Raw genomic sequence first — 14,936 nt, 5'->3', positions numbered from 1 at the left:
GAGATCGACAGGTGCAGCCAGCAGACCCCTCACCCGGGTGTGAGGCTGCTGGGCCTGCCCGCTAGGCTTATATAGCAGCAGCCCGCCCCCACCACTCCAATCAGCCCTGATTGGGCTGGGAGTGCTCTAAGCTGCTGACTGGGTCTGGAGGTGTGGAATGGGGCACAGCAGCCTGCCTTCTGTAGGGAGCCCCAGCTGGACCACCCACTCCTGTATAAGCTTGGGGGCGTCGCTTGACTTCTCTGGGTCTCAGTCCCCATGGTGCAATGATGGGAGCTGAGATGCTTGATCTCGCCTGTGCCTTCTCCCCACCAGGGGCTGGAGATGCTGATGAGGAATTGGGGTCACCTGTGTTGTCAGGAAGGCTGCTGAGGCAGCCCTCTAATCCTACCAGGTGGCCAATGGGCTGCCCCACACCACTGCTAGCCTCAGTTTCTCAAAAAGTAGCAGTTGGAGGCAGCCCAACTGCTACTTTTGCCCAGAGCACATGCCCCTAGACCAGAGTAGCCCCTTCTGAGGCCAGCCGGGCTCTCTGGGCCTGTGCCCTCCTTTGGTTTTGTTTTTAAAGAAATAATAAGGGAGGATGCTTCGCAAAAGTCTTCATCGATAAGGACAACATCCACTGGGACAGTGGACAAAGAATGTAAACAGCAATTCACCAGCCTAAAGGCTGAGGAACAGGAACAGGAAAATGGACACTCAACTTCCTTGGCATTTGAGAAAATTCAAATTGAAACAATGGTGAAATACTACTTTTTCCCATCAAATTGACAAAAAAAAAAAAAAAAACCTTCCAATCAAACACCCAAGGCCTGGCTAAATCACACCCTTTCTGTAGAATATTCTGCAGCCATCTAAAATGGGCTGGTGCGGTGGCTCACGCCTGTAATCCTAGCACTTTGGGAGGCTGAGGTGGGCGGATCACCTGAGGTCAGGAGTTTGAGACCAGCCTAGCCAACATGGTGAAACTTCATCTCTACTAAAAATACAAAATCAGTTGGGCGTGGTGGCGTGCACCTGTAGTCCCAGCTACTTGGAAGGCTGAGGCAGGAGAATCACTTGAACCTGGGAGCTGGAGACTGCAGTGAGCCAGGATCAAGCCATTGCACTCCAGCCTGGGCAACAAGAGCGAAACTGTGTCTCAAAAATAAATAAATAAAAATAAAATAATATAATATAAAATAAAATAAAATGACAAGGTGGATTAAAATAAGGATGAGGGGCCAGGCGTGGTGGCTCATACCTGTAATCCCAGAACTTCGGGAGGCTGAGGCAGGAGGATCACTTGGGCCCAGGAGTTCAAGACCAGCCTAGGCAATAAAGTGAAATCCTGTCTCTACCAAAAAATACAAAAATTAGCTGGGCATGGTAGTGTGCACCTGTAGTCCCAGCTACCTGGGAGGCTGAGGCAGGAGGATTGCTTGAGCCTGGAAGGTCAAGGCTGCAGGGAGCTGTGATCACACCCCTGCACTCCAGCCTGGGCTACAGAGTAAGACCCTGTCAAAAAAAAAAGGCGGGGGGGGAAGAAAAGAAAACAAACAAGGATGAGGCTGTATTTCACACTCAGCAAAATGACAAAGATGTAAGTGTCTATCAATACGGAGTGACTAGGAATCAAGGAAAGTATAGCTGCTGGGGGTTGGGGAGTGAGTTGGTAGCCGCCTTAGAAAGCAATTCAGCGATGTTTCATACAACTAAGGAGGGACTCACTCCACAACCCACCTATTCCACTCTAGGTGTAGATCTGAGACAAACGTATACACTTACATGCAAAGAAGTTTATTTCAATCTTAGCAGAAATTCAAAACAACATAAATGCCCATCAGGTGGAGAGTGGACAAGTAAACTATGGCCTATTCACACAGTGGAATAGTATGCAGTAGTGAAAAGGAGTGAACCGGAATGTATCGGAGAGTATGCCCCAACTACTGAGAAGACAAAACTTGTGTGTGTGTGTGTGTGTGTGTGTGTGTGTGTATGTGTGAAGGCACAATAGTTCTTTTTAATTTTTAAAAAAATTTTTTGTTTTTTTATCTTACCAGTCACAAGCAGTAGAAAAAAGTTCTGAATGGATTCATACCAAGGTAATAGTAGAAGTGGTTACCTCTGAGGAAGGGATGGGTTTTAAACAGCATACATTCTTCTCTAGGTAGTCTCTTTATTGTGGAATTTTCCCAGAGGACTCTCCATCACCAGAGATCTGGACTCGGGGAGGCTGTGGTCATCAAAGTGTTCTAAAGTGAAGTCAGATTTCACTCCCCTGCCTAGCATCCTGCATGGCTCCCCACTGCCCTTGGGTGAAAGTTCATGCTCTTCAGTCTGACTTAAGGAGCCTCCTCCCGGCTTGAATCCCACAATTCACCCACACTGCGGTCCTGGAATGGGCCGTGTGCTGATATCGGGCCCCTTTTGTCTCCTCTGTGTGTGTTGAATTGATGCAGAACTGCCCCCAATTTTTCACTCCTGCCCATTTGCAATGCAACTTTGCAACCCCTCACATTTCTTGTTTGTTTGTTTTTTGAGATAGGGTTTCACTCTGTCGCCCAGGCTGGAGTGCAGTGGTGCAATCACAGCTCACTGCAGCCTCGACCGGGCTCAAGTGATCTCCTACCTTAGTCTTCCAAGTGGCTGGGACTCAGGCACATGCCACTATGCCTGGCTAATTAAAAAAAAAAATAAAATAAATAAATATATATATATATATGTATGTATGTATTAGAAATGGAGTCTTGCTATGTTGCCCAGGCTGGTCTTGAACTCCTGGCCTCAACTGACCTCCCACCTGGCCTCCCAAAGTGTAGGGATTACAGGCATGAGCCACTGCACCTGGCCCCTCCCACATTTCTTAAATCTGAGCGGATTCCTTAAATCTTAGCGGATTCCTTAAATCTTATGACTTGCGTTGACCAATAGCAGAAATGATGGTATGCCAGTCCCATTGCCATGTGAACTAGCCCCTAGCTAGCCTACCAGATGCTGAGGCCTATGGCCGTCACCCCTGTTACCTGGCCATCCAAGGGTCAACCAGCCAGTCCCCAGCCAACCCTCCAGTTGACCACAGATGCTTGAATGAGCCCAGCTGAAATCAACCAAGCTTGGTTCAGATCAGCAGACCTGCCTGGCTGATCCAGAGTCATGAATGATACCCAGTTTGTTGTTTTAAACCATGAAGTGTTGGGCTTGTCTGTCTTGCCGTACAAGCCAATTGATACACTTGACCTGGAAGGCCCCTCTGTACGCACTGCTCCCCTTCTCTGGACTCTTTCCCACTCATCTTTTGGCCTCAGAGTAGATGCCACATCTTCAGAAAAGCCTTCCCTGCCCTCTAGAAGGTTAGGGGCCCCTTCTCTGGCCTCTGCCAGGCCCCAGCCTTGCTCCTGGAGAGCCTCAAGCGCTCTGAATCACAGCTCTGCTTCCATGTCTCTAGCCTTTGCGCTCTGGGGGAGGAGCAGGGCTGTATCTGTCTTGTTCCTGGTGGTATCCCTGGTGCCCAGCGCAGCACCTGGCACACGGTCGGTGCTCAGTACCCATTACTGTGATGCCTGGAGGTCCCAGTGCTGGAGGCCTGAAAACCATCTTCCGGGACTATGCTGGAGCAGGAGACGAAGCAAAGAGGCAAATGGAAGTTGGCACAAGTGGGGGCAGCAATTTTGATCACATTTATGGGACACTTCCAAGAACTGAGAAGTAGAGCAACACTCAGCGATAGAAACATTCCCACGAGCTTCTTCCGAAACCCTGCTCCCGGCTGTGCCAGGATCGAGTTTCGCATTTGAAGGGAAGAGCTCTAAAATGTGCTGCATGATCTAAAAATTCCTCTAGAGGATTGCCTTTTTACAGGGAAATGGTAATTCTGAGCATCAGACTGCGGAGACGACGGGCCGCTTGGTCAGCTTCTGCGATTTTTTACCGAGGCCTGTATAAAATGTAACTTCTGCTGAGAACTAATTAATGAAACACTGAATGGGGTCAGCCTACATGTGAACTTTCCTGCGGTTCTGAAGATCACAGTTCTGAACTTTTGGAAGCAGTTTTAGGGTGTCTGTTTTGTGTAACTCCAGCCCCTGGAACATCAGGACATTTGTGACTTTTCTTTCCTGACTTTGAGTCAATAAATATATAAAGGACGGGGTAGAAATAGTAATAGCTGCCACATTCGACATCCATGTAAATATTTTATATTCACTATTTTATTTATACACGGAGAAGCTGAAGTTCAGAGAGGACCTGCACTTCGATCTTCCTGCGTTCCTGGGCTGCAGCCTGGAAGCCCTTTGTTTTAGTAAAGAAATTGGCTATAGGCCAGGCGTGGTGGCTCATGCCTGTAAACTCGGCACTTTGGGAGGCTGAGGCAGGCGGATTACTTGAGCTCAGGAGTTCGAGATCAGCCTGGGCAACATGGCAAAACCCCGTCTCTACTAAAAATACAAAAAATTAGCCAGGCGAGGTGGTGTGTGCCTGTAATCCCAGCCATTGGGGAGGCTGAGGCAGGAGAATTGCTTGAACCCAGGAGGCAGAGGTTGTAGTGAGCCAAGATTGCGCCACTGTACTCCAGCCCGGGCAATAGAGCAAGACTCTGTCTCAGAAAAGAAAGAAGGGAAGGAAGGAAGGAAGGAAGGAAGGAAGGAAGGAAGGAAGGAAGGAAGGCAGGCAGGGAGGGAGGGAGGGAGGGAGGGAAAGGAAGGAAGGAAAAGAAATTGGCTATAACTCCAAAATCACAAGTGACTTAAACAAGGAACAATGAAACTCTTCCCTCTTGAAACTCTTTAAGTATAAGTTGGCCAGGGCTGTTAAGGCAGCATGGGGGAACCATGGTGAGACACACCAGAGAACACTTTGCCATTCTGTGTCCTCAGATTCTATCTCATGATCTAATATGGGTGTGGAAGCTCCAGTCATCATGACTACTTTCCAGCCAGCAGGAAGAAAAGACGAGAGGAAAAGGAGGGTACTTCCATTCTCCAAAATGCACAACCTAGAGACTGCACACACCACCACAGGTGCAAAAGAAGCTGAAAGATGCTGTCTTGTGTTGAGCAACCAGGTGCCCAGCTAGAACCTAGGATGATATTGTTAATAGAAGGAAAGGGAATGAATATTGGGGGCAGTTAGCACTTGCTTCCCCGCTTTTGCAAGACCTCCTCTCTGTGTTAATCTCCTTACAAGTCAATTTCCCACCACACAAGGGGCTGCCTCCTTTGAACTTAGTTCATGTCTCTGGGAAAGGAATTCACATTTATTGAATGTCTACTGTGCACAGCACCCTTTACACCATTAATCTTATTAGTCCCTATAGACAATTCTACCAAGTGGGATAATTCTCTCCTTTATAGCTGAGGGGCCTGAGTCTTGGAGCAATTCAAGGATTTGCCCAAACCAAGTGCGGTGGCTCATGCCTGTAGTCGCAGCACTTTGAGAGGCCAAGGAAGGAGGATCGTTTGAGGCTGGAAGTTCAACACCAGCCTGGGCAACATAGGGAGACTCCATCTCTACAAAAAATAAAAAATAAGGGGTTTGGTGGGGTGTGCCTGTGGTCCTGGCTACTCGAGAGGCTGAGACAGAAGGATTGCTTGGAACTGGGAAGTCGAGGCTACAGTGAGCTATGATGGCACCACTGTACTCCAGTCTGGGTGACAAAGTGAGACCCCATCTCAAAAAAAAAAAAAAAGAAAAAGAAGAAAGAAAGAAAAGAAGAAAGAGAGAGAGAGAGAAAGAAAGAAGAAAGAAAAAAGAAAGAAAGAAAGAAAGAAAGAAAAGAAAGAAAGGAAAGAAAGAAAGAAAGAAGAAAGAAAGAAAGAAAGAAAGAAAGAAGAAAGAAAGAAAGAAAGAAAGAAAGAAAGAAAGAAAGAAAGAAAGAAAGAAAGAAAGAAGAAAGAAAGAGAAAGAAAGAAAGAAGAAAGAAAGGGAATTTGCCCTGAAGCTACATAGTTGGGAAGGGCACCCACTCTCTCCTTAGGGGGCACCTCAGGCTTTCAGGGGTGCATGTCTCCCTTGGCGTGAGAGAGCTCTGTGGCCGTGAGGCAGGCCAGGTCATAGCCTAGAGACTTGGTCTCTAGGCTCCAATTCATCTCCGAGTCCCCAGTGCATTCTGGCATGGGGTCATCTTGCTCAGGTTTGGTTGAATGGAGCTGCCATTGTACCCAAGAGGCACTCTGTACATCTGCTGGCTGCCTGGAGATGAGGTGGGGACAAACTTGCTGCAGCTTAAGGCAGCAGCTCCTTCTCTTTATGTATGCAAGTGCCCACGAAGCAGCCATCAAGTAAATTAAGGAGGTGGAGGCTTTCCTGTCTTTCAGGACAAACCAGAGAATGTTCTGATGTTAGAGTAAAATTTTCCTCTGGACATGAGGCTGGGGCAAATGTACCATTTCTCAGAAAAAGTGGACTGGGTTGGGGGTTGGGGCGGGGAGCTGGAATGGGCTGCCTGCAAGTCAGGGCAGCTAAGATGCCACTGTCCCACCCACTGCCACCCTGGCCCAACACAGCATCCAAAACAAAGGGTGAGACCTTCGGGACCACCCATAGGAATCTTCTCCCTCATGTCCCTGAGATGATGAGGGAGGGAGGCCTGGTCCAGCCACGTGCCCAGAAAACACCAACTTAGATTCCATTCCCTCTGGGTTAATGTTGGCTCTGCTCACCCTGCCTCCTGCCCTCCTACTTCAGGTAACAGCACCTGGGCTTTCCTTTGTGAAACCTACCTCTCCCCATTCAGCCTGCTTGGGCTGCAGGGTGAGCATGTGACCTAGGTCTGGCCAATCAGAGGATGAATCCCCATTCCAGCCATGGTGATGCAGTTAGACCTGCGTATGCCTAGTGTTCCATTATTGGAACGCTAAGCTTGTGGGAGTTATTTATAGCCTACTGCTCAAGGTCATCGCCAAGGTCTGATTGCAAAAATCCAAAAAATTGCAACCTCAGGCATAAATGAGTTACGTATGATCAGGTGACCTAGACTTGGCCAATCACAGAATTAATCCGCATCTCAGGCATGGTGATGTGCTGTGCCTGAAGCCCCGGGCTTTTTGTTCATGTGAGCCAACAATGTGTCCCTTTTGCTTCAGCCCAAATGAGTTGGATTTCCTATCACTTGTAACCAAAAGCATCCTGACTGATGTTATCTAGTGAGTCAGAGTAAAGAGGGACAGTGATAGAGGTCCCAGCATAACGTGCCCCAGCCCCACCAAGGCACCGAGGATCTGCTATCTCATGCTCCTGCCCCCCCTTTCTCACCTTGGAGGAGGGGGCAACTCTCGGGAGCTATAGCTCCATCCTTTTCCCCTTTGGGACAGGGTCTCTAGTAAGGCCAGCTCTGAGCTGAGGCCCAGTATTGCCATGGTCTCATCTGCTGCATGCCAGGCTGCAGGCTGGCCACTTAAAGTCCACAGTCCCATCTAATCCCCTTAGGATCAGGTGTTTGTTGTTGTTGTTTGTTTGTTTGTTTTGTTTTGTTTTGAGACAGACTCTCCCTCTGTTGCCCAGGTTGGAGTGCGGTGGCGCAATCTCGACTCACTGCAACCTCCACCTCCCGGGTTCAAGCGATTCTCCTGCCTCAGCCCCCTGAATAGCTGGGATTACAGGCACGCGCCACCATGCCCAGCTAATTTTTGTATTTTTTTTTTTTTTTTTTTTTTTTTTTGAGACAGAGTCTCGCTCTTTCACCCAGGCTGGAGTGCAGTGGCGCAATCTCGGCTCACTGCAGGCTCCGCCCTCCGGGGTTCACGCCATTCCCCTGCTTCAGCCTCCCGTGTAGCTGGGACTACAGGCACCCGCCACCTCGCCCAGCTAAATTTTTGTATTTTTAGTGCAGTCGGGGTTTCACCGTGTCAGCCAGGATAGTCTCGATCTCCTGACCTCGTGATCCTCCCGCCTAGGCCTCCCAAAGTGCTGGAATTACAGGCGTGAGCCACTGCGCCCAGCCAATTTTTGTATTTTTAGTACAGACGGGGCTTCACCATGTTGGTCAGGCTGGTCTCAAACTCCTGACCTCGTGATCTGCCCGCCTTGGCCTCCCAAAGTGCTGGGATTACAGGTGTGAGCCACTGTGCCCAGCCAAGGTCAGTTTTAAGACTCTCTTTTGCAGATAAGGAAGCTCAGAGAGATGACGAAACTTGTTTGCAGTTTTATGGGTCACCTGTGCCTCTATGACCCCAAAGTTGGGGTTTTTCCCATTCCCAGGACTACCTCCTCCACCTCTAGCCCCAGGGGACTCTGTGCTGCTTGGCTCTGCCCATTGCTCAATCCAGCCATCCCAGGGTCAGGGATCAGGTGGAAGCTGGCAGTTTCAATCTATCCTGTGGATAGAGTTTGAAAGCAACAAAACCAACCACCATTAATACCAACATAGGAGCTGAGCTTTTAATGGCCCAATTTGCATTAGTCTCCAGGCAGAGCTGGGTAAAGCTAGAGCTTCTGGCTTTGCTTATATGGAGAAGGGGGAGCAGTTACTGAGGCAGCTCAATTTTGACACCTCAGAGATGTGGCCAGCTTTTTGGAGCAGACTCTCCAGAATGGAGAATGGACTAGCAACTGCTGAAGATGGGCTTGTCTGGCAAGGGAAACTGGAAACTGGGGCCCATGAACATCCCCAAGGAAGGTAGGCCCAGTAGAATTTCCCACTCTTTGTTTCTAAGCTCTTCGAGATAAGGATGACATCAGGGACTCAGCTGTTGATTAAATGTGGGCAGGTGAGCATGGCTTCTAGAGGCTCCATGCTCTAGATGCTGGGGCCCAGGTGCTAGAGCAAAAGAGCAGATAGCTTCCAGAGGCTGAGAGAAAGACCTGTCTCTCCATAGGCCACACTGGGAAGGGGGGAGGCACGGGACCTGGGACTAGGGGTGAGACCCCAGGCCCAATCTCACCCTCACTGGGAACTTGGCCTTCACCGTCCCCCTCCTCCAGTGTTGTTTTTTCAGGTCTGATGACTGCATTCTGCATTCCTGTGACTGTCCCTGCCTACAGCCCAACCCCCAGCCCTGGTCTGGCCTTGATGCCTAGCTAATTTTTAAAAACCTGCCCCAAGGTTGGGTGAAACCCCTTCGTCTGAATGCCCAATCTCAGAATGTTCACTATCAGGAGGTGACAGTCATAGTAATTAACTAGTTACATTAATTGATGTTATTCACAACATTAACTAGAATCTGTACAGCTTCTTGCTATTTACAAAGTGCTGAAACACACACATAGACACACACAAACACACACACACACACACACACACACACACACCTCTTTTGGTCTTCTCAGTAGCTGCATGTCGGCAGGACCAGGGATCTGGGATTTCCATTTTATAGGAGAAGAAAGTGAGGCCCAGGGAGGGAAAAACAACTGCTGCATATCATTAGCCAAGTATGAGTTGCTGCTTCTAAGAGGATCCGAGAGGATAGATATGGTCTCCCTTCCCATTCATTCCTCCATTCCTTCCTGCATCCATCCAGCATTTATTAAGCACCTACTGTGTGCCCCATTCTGTGCTAGACACTTATCCCTAAGCTGGGACACTTTTCCAGAAAGCAAGAATCCTCGTGGTCCTGAAAGATGAGTTGGGAGGAGGAGGGGCACAGATGCCGCTGGCCTTGGGGAACCTGGGACTCCAGATCAGTAGGTCTTGGTGGAGGTCCCTTCTCAGGCCGTCCCGGGTGAGTGAGGAGCCTCATTTTTCTCTCATTAATTATTTCTTAAAAAAAAAAATTAAGGAGCCTATGTGACTTCATTCATTCTGCACAGGCGCTGCTCCTGGTGGGATGGCTGTGGCTGGGGGAGGGTGTGGGGGATGGGAGATGCCTACAGTCGGCCACAGAGTCCTAGGCAGGTCTTAGGCCGGGGCCACCTGGCTGGTCTCCGTCTTGGACACGGTAGCGGAGGCCTCATCGTCACCCAATGGGTTCTTGCCGCAGCAGATGGTGGTGAGCATGCAGTTCCGGAACTGGAAGGCAAGAGGCTTGAGTCAGATCCAGGGCTGCCCACAGTGTGCTTGGAACTGGCACGTTAGTGAGGTCTGCCCCAACCCTTTCCCTGCTTCTGCCCCTCACAGTTTCAGTGTCCCATCCACTCAAATCCGGCTTCCTGGAGGGAACTTGCTAAGAAGACGCTCCTCACCCCTAGAGATGCCAGGGACCGAGCACAAGGGGACTGTGTCACCCGTGACATTTCATGGTGCCGTCTGTGTGCCAAGGGTATTCTGTAAATTATCTCCTGTAATCCAAGAGTTTGGTGTTTTGCCCTTTCTACCTTTCTATGGATGAGGAAACCAAAACACAGAGAGGGAAATTGACTTGCCTAGGGCCACACAGCTAGAAAATGGCAGAGCTGACTTCAGAGACTGTTTACCCCAACTGCTGAGTTCCTCCAAGAGGAACCCTTTACCCCTTTACCCCTCAGAATAAGACTTTTTAGCTCCTTATTCAGCTTTATGGAGACTGGCCCATCCCATTCCCGGCTTGGGACCTTCTGACTTTGACATTGGGCTTCCAGAACTATCTGACTGGAGCTTCTCCCCCCTGAGTGAGCATCCGAGCCACCTGTGGAGGGCTTGTTGGAAATGCAGGTTCCTGGGCCCACCCTGAGATTCAGCAGGTCTGAGTGGGGCCAGGAATCTGCATTTCTCACACACTCCCCATTGAGACTGCTGACCCAAGACTGCTGCCAGTAGTCCTGATGGAGCCCCCTCCCCTGCCCTGGGATGTAGCTTGTCCTTGGCAGGCAGTGCCTGTGGCCTGGGGCACTGGGGCCCTCCCACCCACAGTAGGCACCTGCTTGTTCATCATGATATAGATGACAGGGTTGTAGATGGCGGCGCTCTTGGCAAAGAATGCTGGGATGGTCATGAAGATGGGACCGAAGTTGGAGCCCTGGTGGGTGAAGATGTAGAATGCCACGCTGGCGTAGGGCACCCAGCAGATCAGGAAAGCGATGACCATGATGATGACCATGCGGGTGACCTCCTTCTCTGCCTTCTGTGTGGTGGCCGACTCCTGCTGCTGGGCAGCGGCCTGCAGGACACGGGACCCGAGTCCAGACCATGACACCTCCAGGGAGCAGGAGCCGCAGATGCATGCTGGGGGCTGGACCCTCAGAGTCGTGAGGCCGCCCACCCCCCGCCCGTACCTCCTTGACGGTGAAGACGAGCTGCCCATAGCAGAAAAAGATGATAATCATGGGGATGGTGAAGTGGACCACGAACATGTAGATGACGAAGGACTCGTTGTTGACCTCTGGCTTGAGTGTGTAGTAGTCGATTCCGCACGAGCACTGCAAGCCCTCGGGGATGTACCTGAGGATAGTCAGGTAGGGAGACCCCGCCTGTGAGGGACTTGGGAATGGCCAAGGCGCCTGCTGAGCGCTGGCCCTTTCTGGGGCTTCATATTCCCTCCCGGGAAAAGGGGATCACAAACGTCTGCATGGCTGGGTGACGGGATGGAATGGATCAGATGGGGACGCAGATGTACCTTGTGCAATCAGTGTCGCTTCATTGTTTGGTGGCTGCGTTACCAGATGACACCACCCAGCCTCTCCCTGCATGCCCAGCCCCAGCATCCCCCGCTGAGACTAGGGCTATGCCAGGCAGACGGCTGGTGAGGAGGAAGGGAGAGCCCTCAGGCTCTGTATTTGAGGAAGTTTGTACAAACCAAGGTCTTCCTAGCCCCAGGGTGAGAGTATTTTCCAGGCCAAAGATGGACACACAGAGTATCTAAGGGATCTTTGTGCAGCTTCTGGAAACTAGAGGCTTCCAGGGCACATCATTAGGATGTGGCAATGGTTCCTGATATTGGTGACAGTGGACTGGCCTCAGGAAACCCAGAGCTTCCAGCGGCTCTGCTTCTAGAGGATGGAACTAGGCCAGATTGGAGAAGATGGGGAAAAAGTCCAGGGGGTGGGCTCAAATTCAGCAAGGGGTAAGACATGGACCCTAGCAAGACTGAGGAGGAAAGGGAAGTGAGAGTGGGAATTTTCTGGAGACAGAGGGACATGAGGCCTCTGGGGACCAGAGTCACCAGTCCCGTTGTCCAAACCACTGTCCCCACTGTGTCTCATCTCAGCTCCATTTGGAGACAATCGCTTAGAGGCTGAGTGGGACCCAGTTCCCAGGGGCCACAATATGGCCACCTGCACTAGGAAGGTGTGGCCTCCCCTGCTGCTGAGGCCCAAGGTTAGAGGGGGCTGCCCCCGGGGTACTAGACCAAAGAGGATTGGAATTTGCGCCTAGCTTAGTTGAGGATTAGGGGCACAGCCAAGGTGAAGGGTTGGGATGTCTTGGATTCTCTTTGACATGGGGCTCAGGAGATGGGACCAGCCCTTGTAGCAACATTAGAGTCTGTTTCTTCTTCTGCCCTACACCCCTACCCTGAGTGGGCATTTGGGCCAGGAGACATCCAAGATCAGTGCCTGGAACCAGACACTACTGGGTTTGAGTCCTGACTGGAGGACCCTACAAAGAGCCCCTGGATCTTCTTCCCTTCTGCTCAGTGCCATTACCTGGACCAGCCGGCGAGGGGGGGTGCGGCGCAGGCCAGCGCCATGACCCAAGTGAAGGCAACGCCCATGATGGCATGGTTCTCCCCAAAGCGGAAGTTGCTCATGGGCTTACACACCACCACGTACCGCTCGATGGCCAGGACCACCAAGGACCACAGGGCAATTTCACCTGCAAGGCAGTCAACAGGTGGTCAGCACAGACTCCACTGCCTGACTAAGGAGGGCGCACTCCCCCCTAGACAGGGAGAGGGTAGCTAGGAAGGCAACCAGGAGTGGGAGAGGGATTTGAGGAGGCCTTGGGGAAGGAGAGAGCTTGGCACTTGGAGGAGGGGGAAGGGGCAGAGGGACCACACGCTAAGGAGAGCTGGGCAAAGAAACTGCAGGGAATAGGGGAAGTTATTTGCTTAGCGCTCTGGGCCCATAAGGGACACAAATCAGATTGGGGGTCACGATTGGACTGGGAACCCAGTAGAGAGGTGTGTGTGTGTGTGTGTGTGTGTGTAGCAGAAGAATGCATCCTAATGTGGGGCAGAGTTCCTTGTTGGGAAGGAATGCAGAGGTGGTGGAAACCCAGAACTGGCAGTCCTTCCTCCCTCTCCCTTCTCGGGAGATGAAACAACCTGGGCATGTGGGGCCCTCTCCTAGGAGCCTTGAAGCAATGCGCAATGTTTTGCCCAGAGGAAGAAGAAGGAAATGATGGAATTCAGACATCTGTCCTGCTCACCACCCCATGAAGTTCCATAGGGAGAGTGGCTATATAGTTAATCAACCAAACTGGGACATTCCTAACAGTGAAAGGGATAATATTTGTAAACTGGGACTGACCCTGCAGAGAACCACCACCCATATGTGGCACACCCACCTTCTGGCCAGAACTGGGTGATCTGTGATTATTGAATGTAACAAACATCCAACAATGGCCAGAGATTCCCTGAGAATGGGACCAAGGGAGCAGCCTGAACATGGGGGAGAGAGGGCAAGGCTGGCAGAGAGATGCTTGTGGCTGGCGGTAAGCTCTCCTCGTCACCCAGCTTTGCAATGGCTGCTTCTAGCGTCTCCTCCTGCATCTCAGCGGAGATATTCCTGGATCACAGCCAGGAGACCTAGGCTCTTGTTGCTGCCTGGCCACATCCCTAAATGAGTCTCTTCCCCCTCTCTTCCTCAGTTTTCCTCTCTGTTAAGTGGGATCTGTTATCCCTGCAGCACCCCATCTGTTTTCCTGTTAAATGCAAGACATTATTCTAAAGGAAAAAGGAGCTGCTTCAAAGGGGCTGCTTGCGGTTCTCAGCACCAGGAGACTTGGAGCACAGCAGGGAGGCTGGAGGGGCACCGAAGGACAGCGGCTGGGAGGGGAGGCAGAGGATGTCAGAGGGGACTGAGCCCATTGCCCAGCACAGGGAAGACCCAATGACTGGAGAGTGGAAAATCCCCCCAGAGAGGAGGGGTCTGGCTTGCCCAGCTCTCTCTTCAGTGCCCAGCCTGGGTCTGACCCAGCACAGCTGCTCTGAGGGAAACAGAGGCTTGGTGTTGCAAACATGGCCCGAGATAGATGCGGGCTTCCAACTCAACTCTGCACCTGTCCCTGTGTGATGCCCCAGCAGGGCGCTTGACTTCTTTGAGCCTCAGCTCAGTTTTCTTGCTGTGAAATTAGACAAGCGCATATTGCTTCAAATAAGATCAAGGCAGTGTTCAGTGCCAGCCCTGCACAAACAGCAGCCTGGCTATCACCATGAATGGTGTTTGTTGACTGAATATATGAGGGCTTTGGATAACACTGACAGGAGAGGAGAAGGGAGAAGGCCTCTCAGCCACCAACGCCAAGCCCAGGACTCTCCTAGACGCCCCCATGCTCCCAGGCTCCTGCACACCCCACCCGCACCCGGCTCATACCGCCCAGGGTGGCAAAGAAGCCCTCCAAATTGCATCCTGTAGGCCCGAAGACGAAGTATCCATGCAGAGAGGTGTAGAGGGTGCTGGTGAAGCCACCTAGGACCATGAAGAGGTCAGCCACAGCTAGGTTGAGCAGGATGTAGTTGAGAGGCGTGCGCAGCTTCTTGTGCTGGACGGTGACGTAGAGCGTGAGGAAGTTGATGGGGAAGCCCAGCACAATCAGCAGGAACATGTAGGCGGCCAGCATGGAGAACTGCCATGGCTCGGCCAGGTAGTACTGTGGATACTCGAAGGGGCTGCGTACCACTCCTGTCGCATTGGAGAAGGGCACGTAGAAGTTAGGGCCTTCTGTGCCATTCATGGCTGTGGCCCTTGTGACTGCCCCACGGCTGCTGCCACCCAAGAATGCTGCGAAGGCCTGAGCTCAGCCACTCAGGGCTCCAGCTGGATGACTCTGGGCTCTGACCCCCCCCAGACCCTTATAAAGTGACCTCCCCCTCCTAAGCTCCTGGCTGAATCAGCATCTGGGAGATTGGGGGTGTTCATAATCATATTAATCCCCGCCACAGAAA

At 51.3% G+C, this 14,936-nt stretch overlaps 1 protein-coding gene across 1 annotated transcript; it reads right to left on the bottom strand.

Annotated features, from left to right (window-relative positions):
- Nucleotides 1–9,799: 9,799 nt before the first annotated feature.
- Nucleotides 9,800–14,725, bottom strand: RHO (rhodopsin). The gene is made up of 5 exons (XM_055259164.2): nt 14,365–14,725; nt 12,475–12,643; nt 11,107–11,272; nt 10,752–10,991; nt 9,800–9,925 (listed from the first exon to the last, which is right to left on the bottom strand). Exons 1-5 carry the CDS (start codon nt 14,723–14,725, stop codon nt 9,815–9,817), a joined length of 1,047 nt encoding a protein of 348 aa, XP_055115139.1. The 3' UTR covers nt 9,800–9,814.
- Between the last annotated feature and the right edge of the window lie 211 nt (nt 14,726–14,936).

Source organism: Symphalangus syndactylus, chromosome 21, assembly GCF_028878055.3.
Source record: "Symphalangus syndactylus isolate Jambi chromosome 21, NHGRI_mSymSyn1-v2.1_pri, whole genome shotgun sequence".
Lineage (NCBI taxonomy): Eukaryota > Metazoa > Chordata > Mammalia > Primates > Hylobatidae > Symphalangus > Symphalangus syndactylus.
Note: the sequence above shows the minus strand (reverse complement) of the source record. Positions and strands in the feature narration are given on the sequence as shown.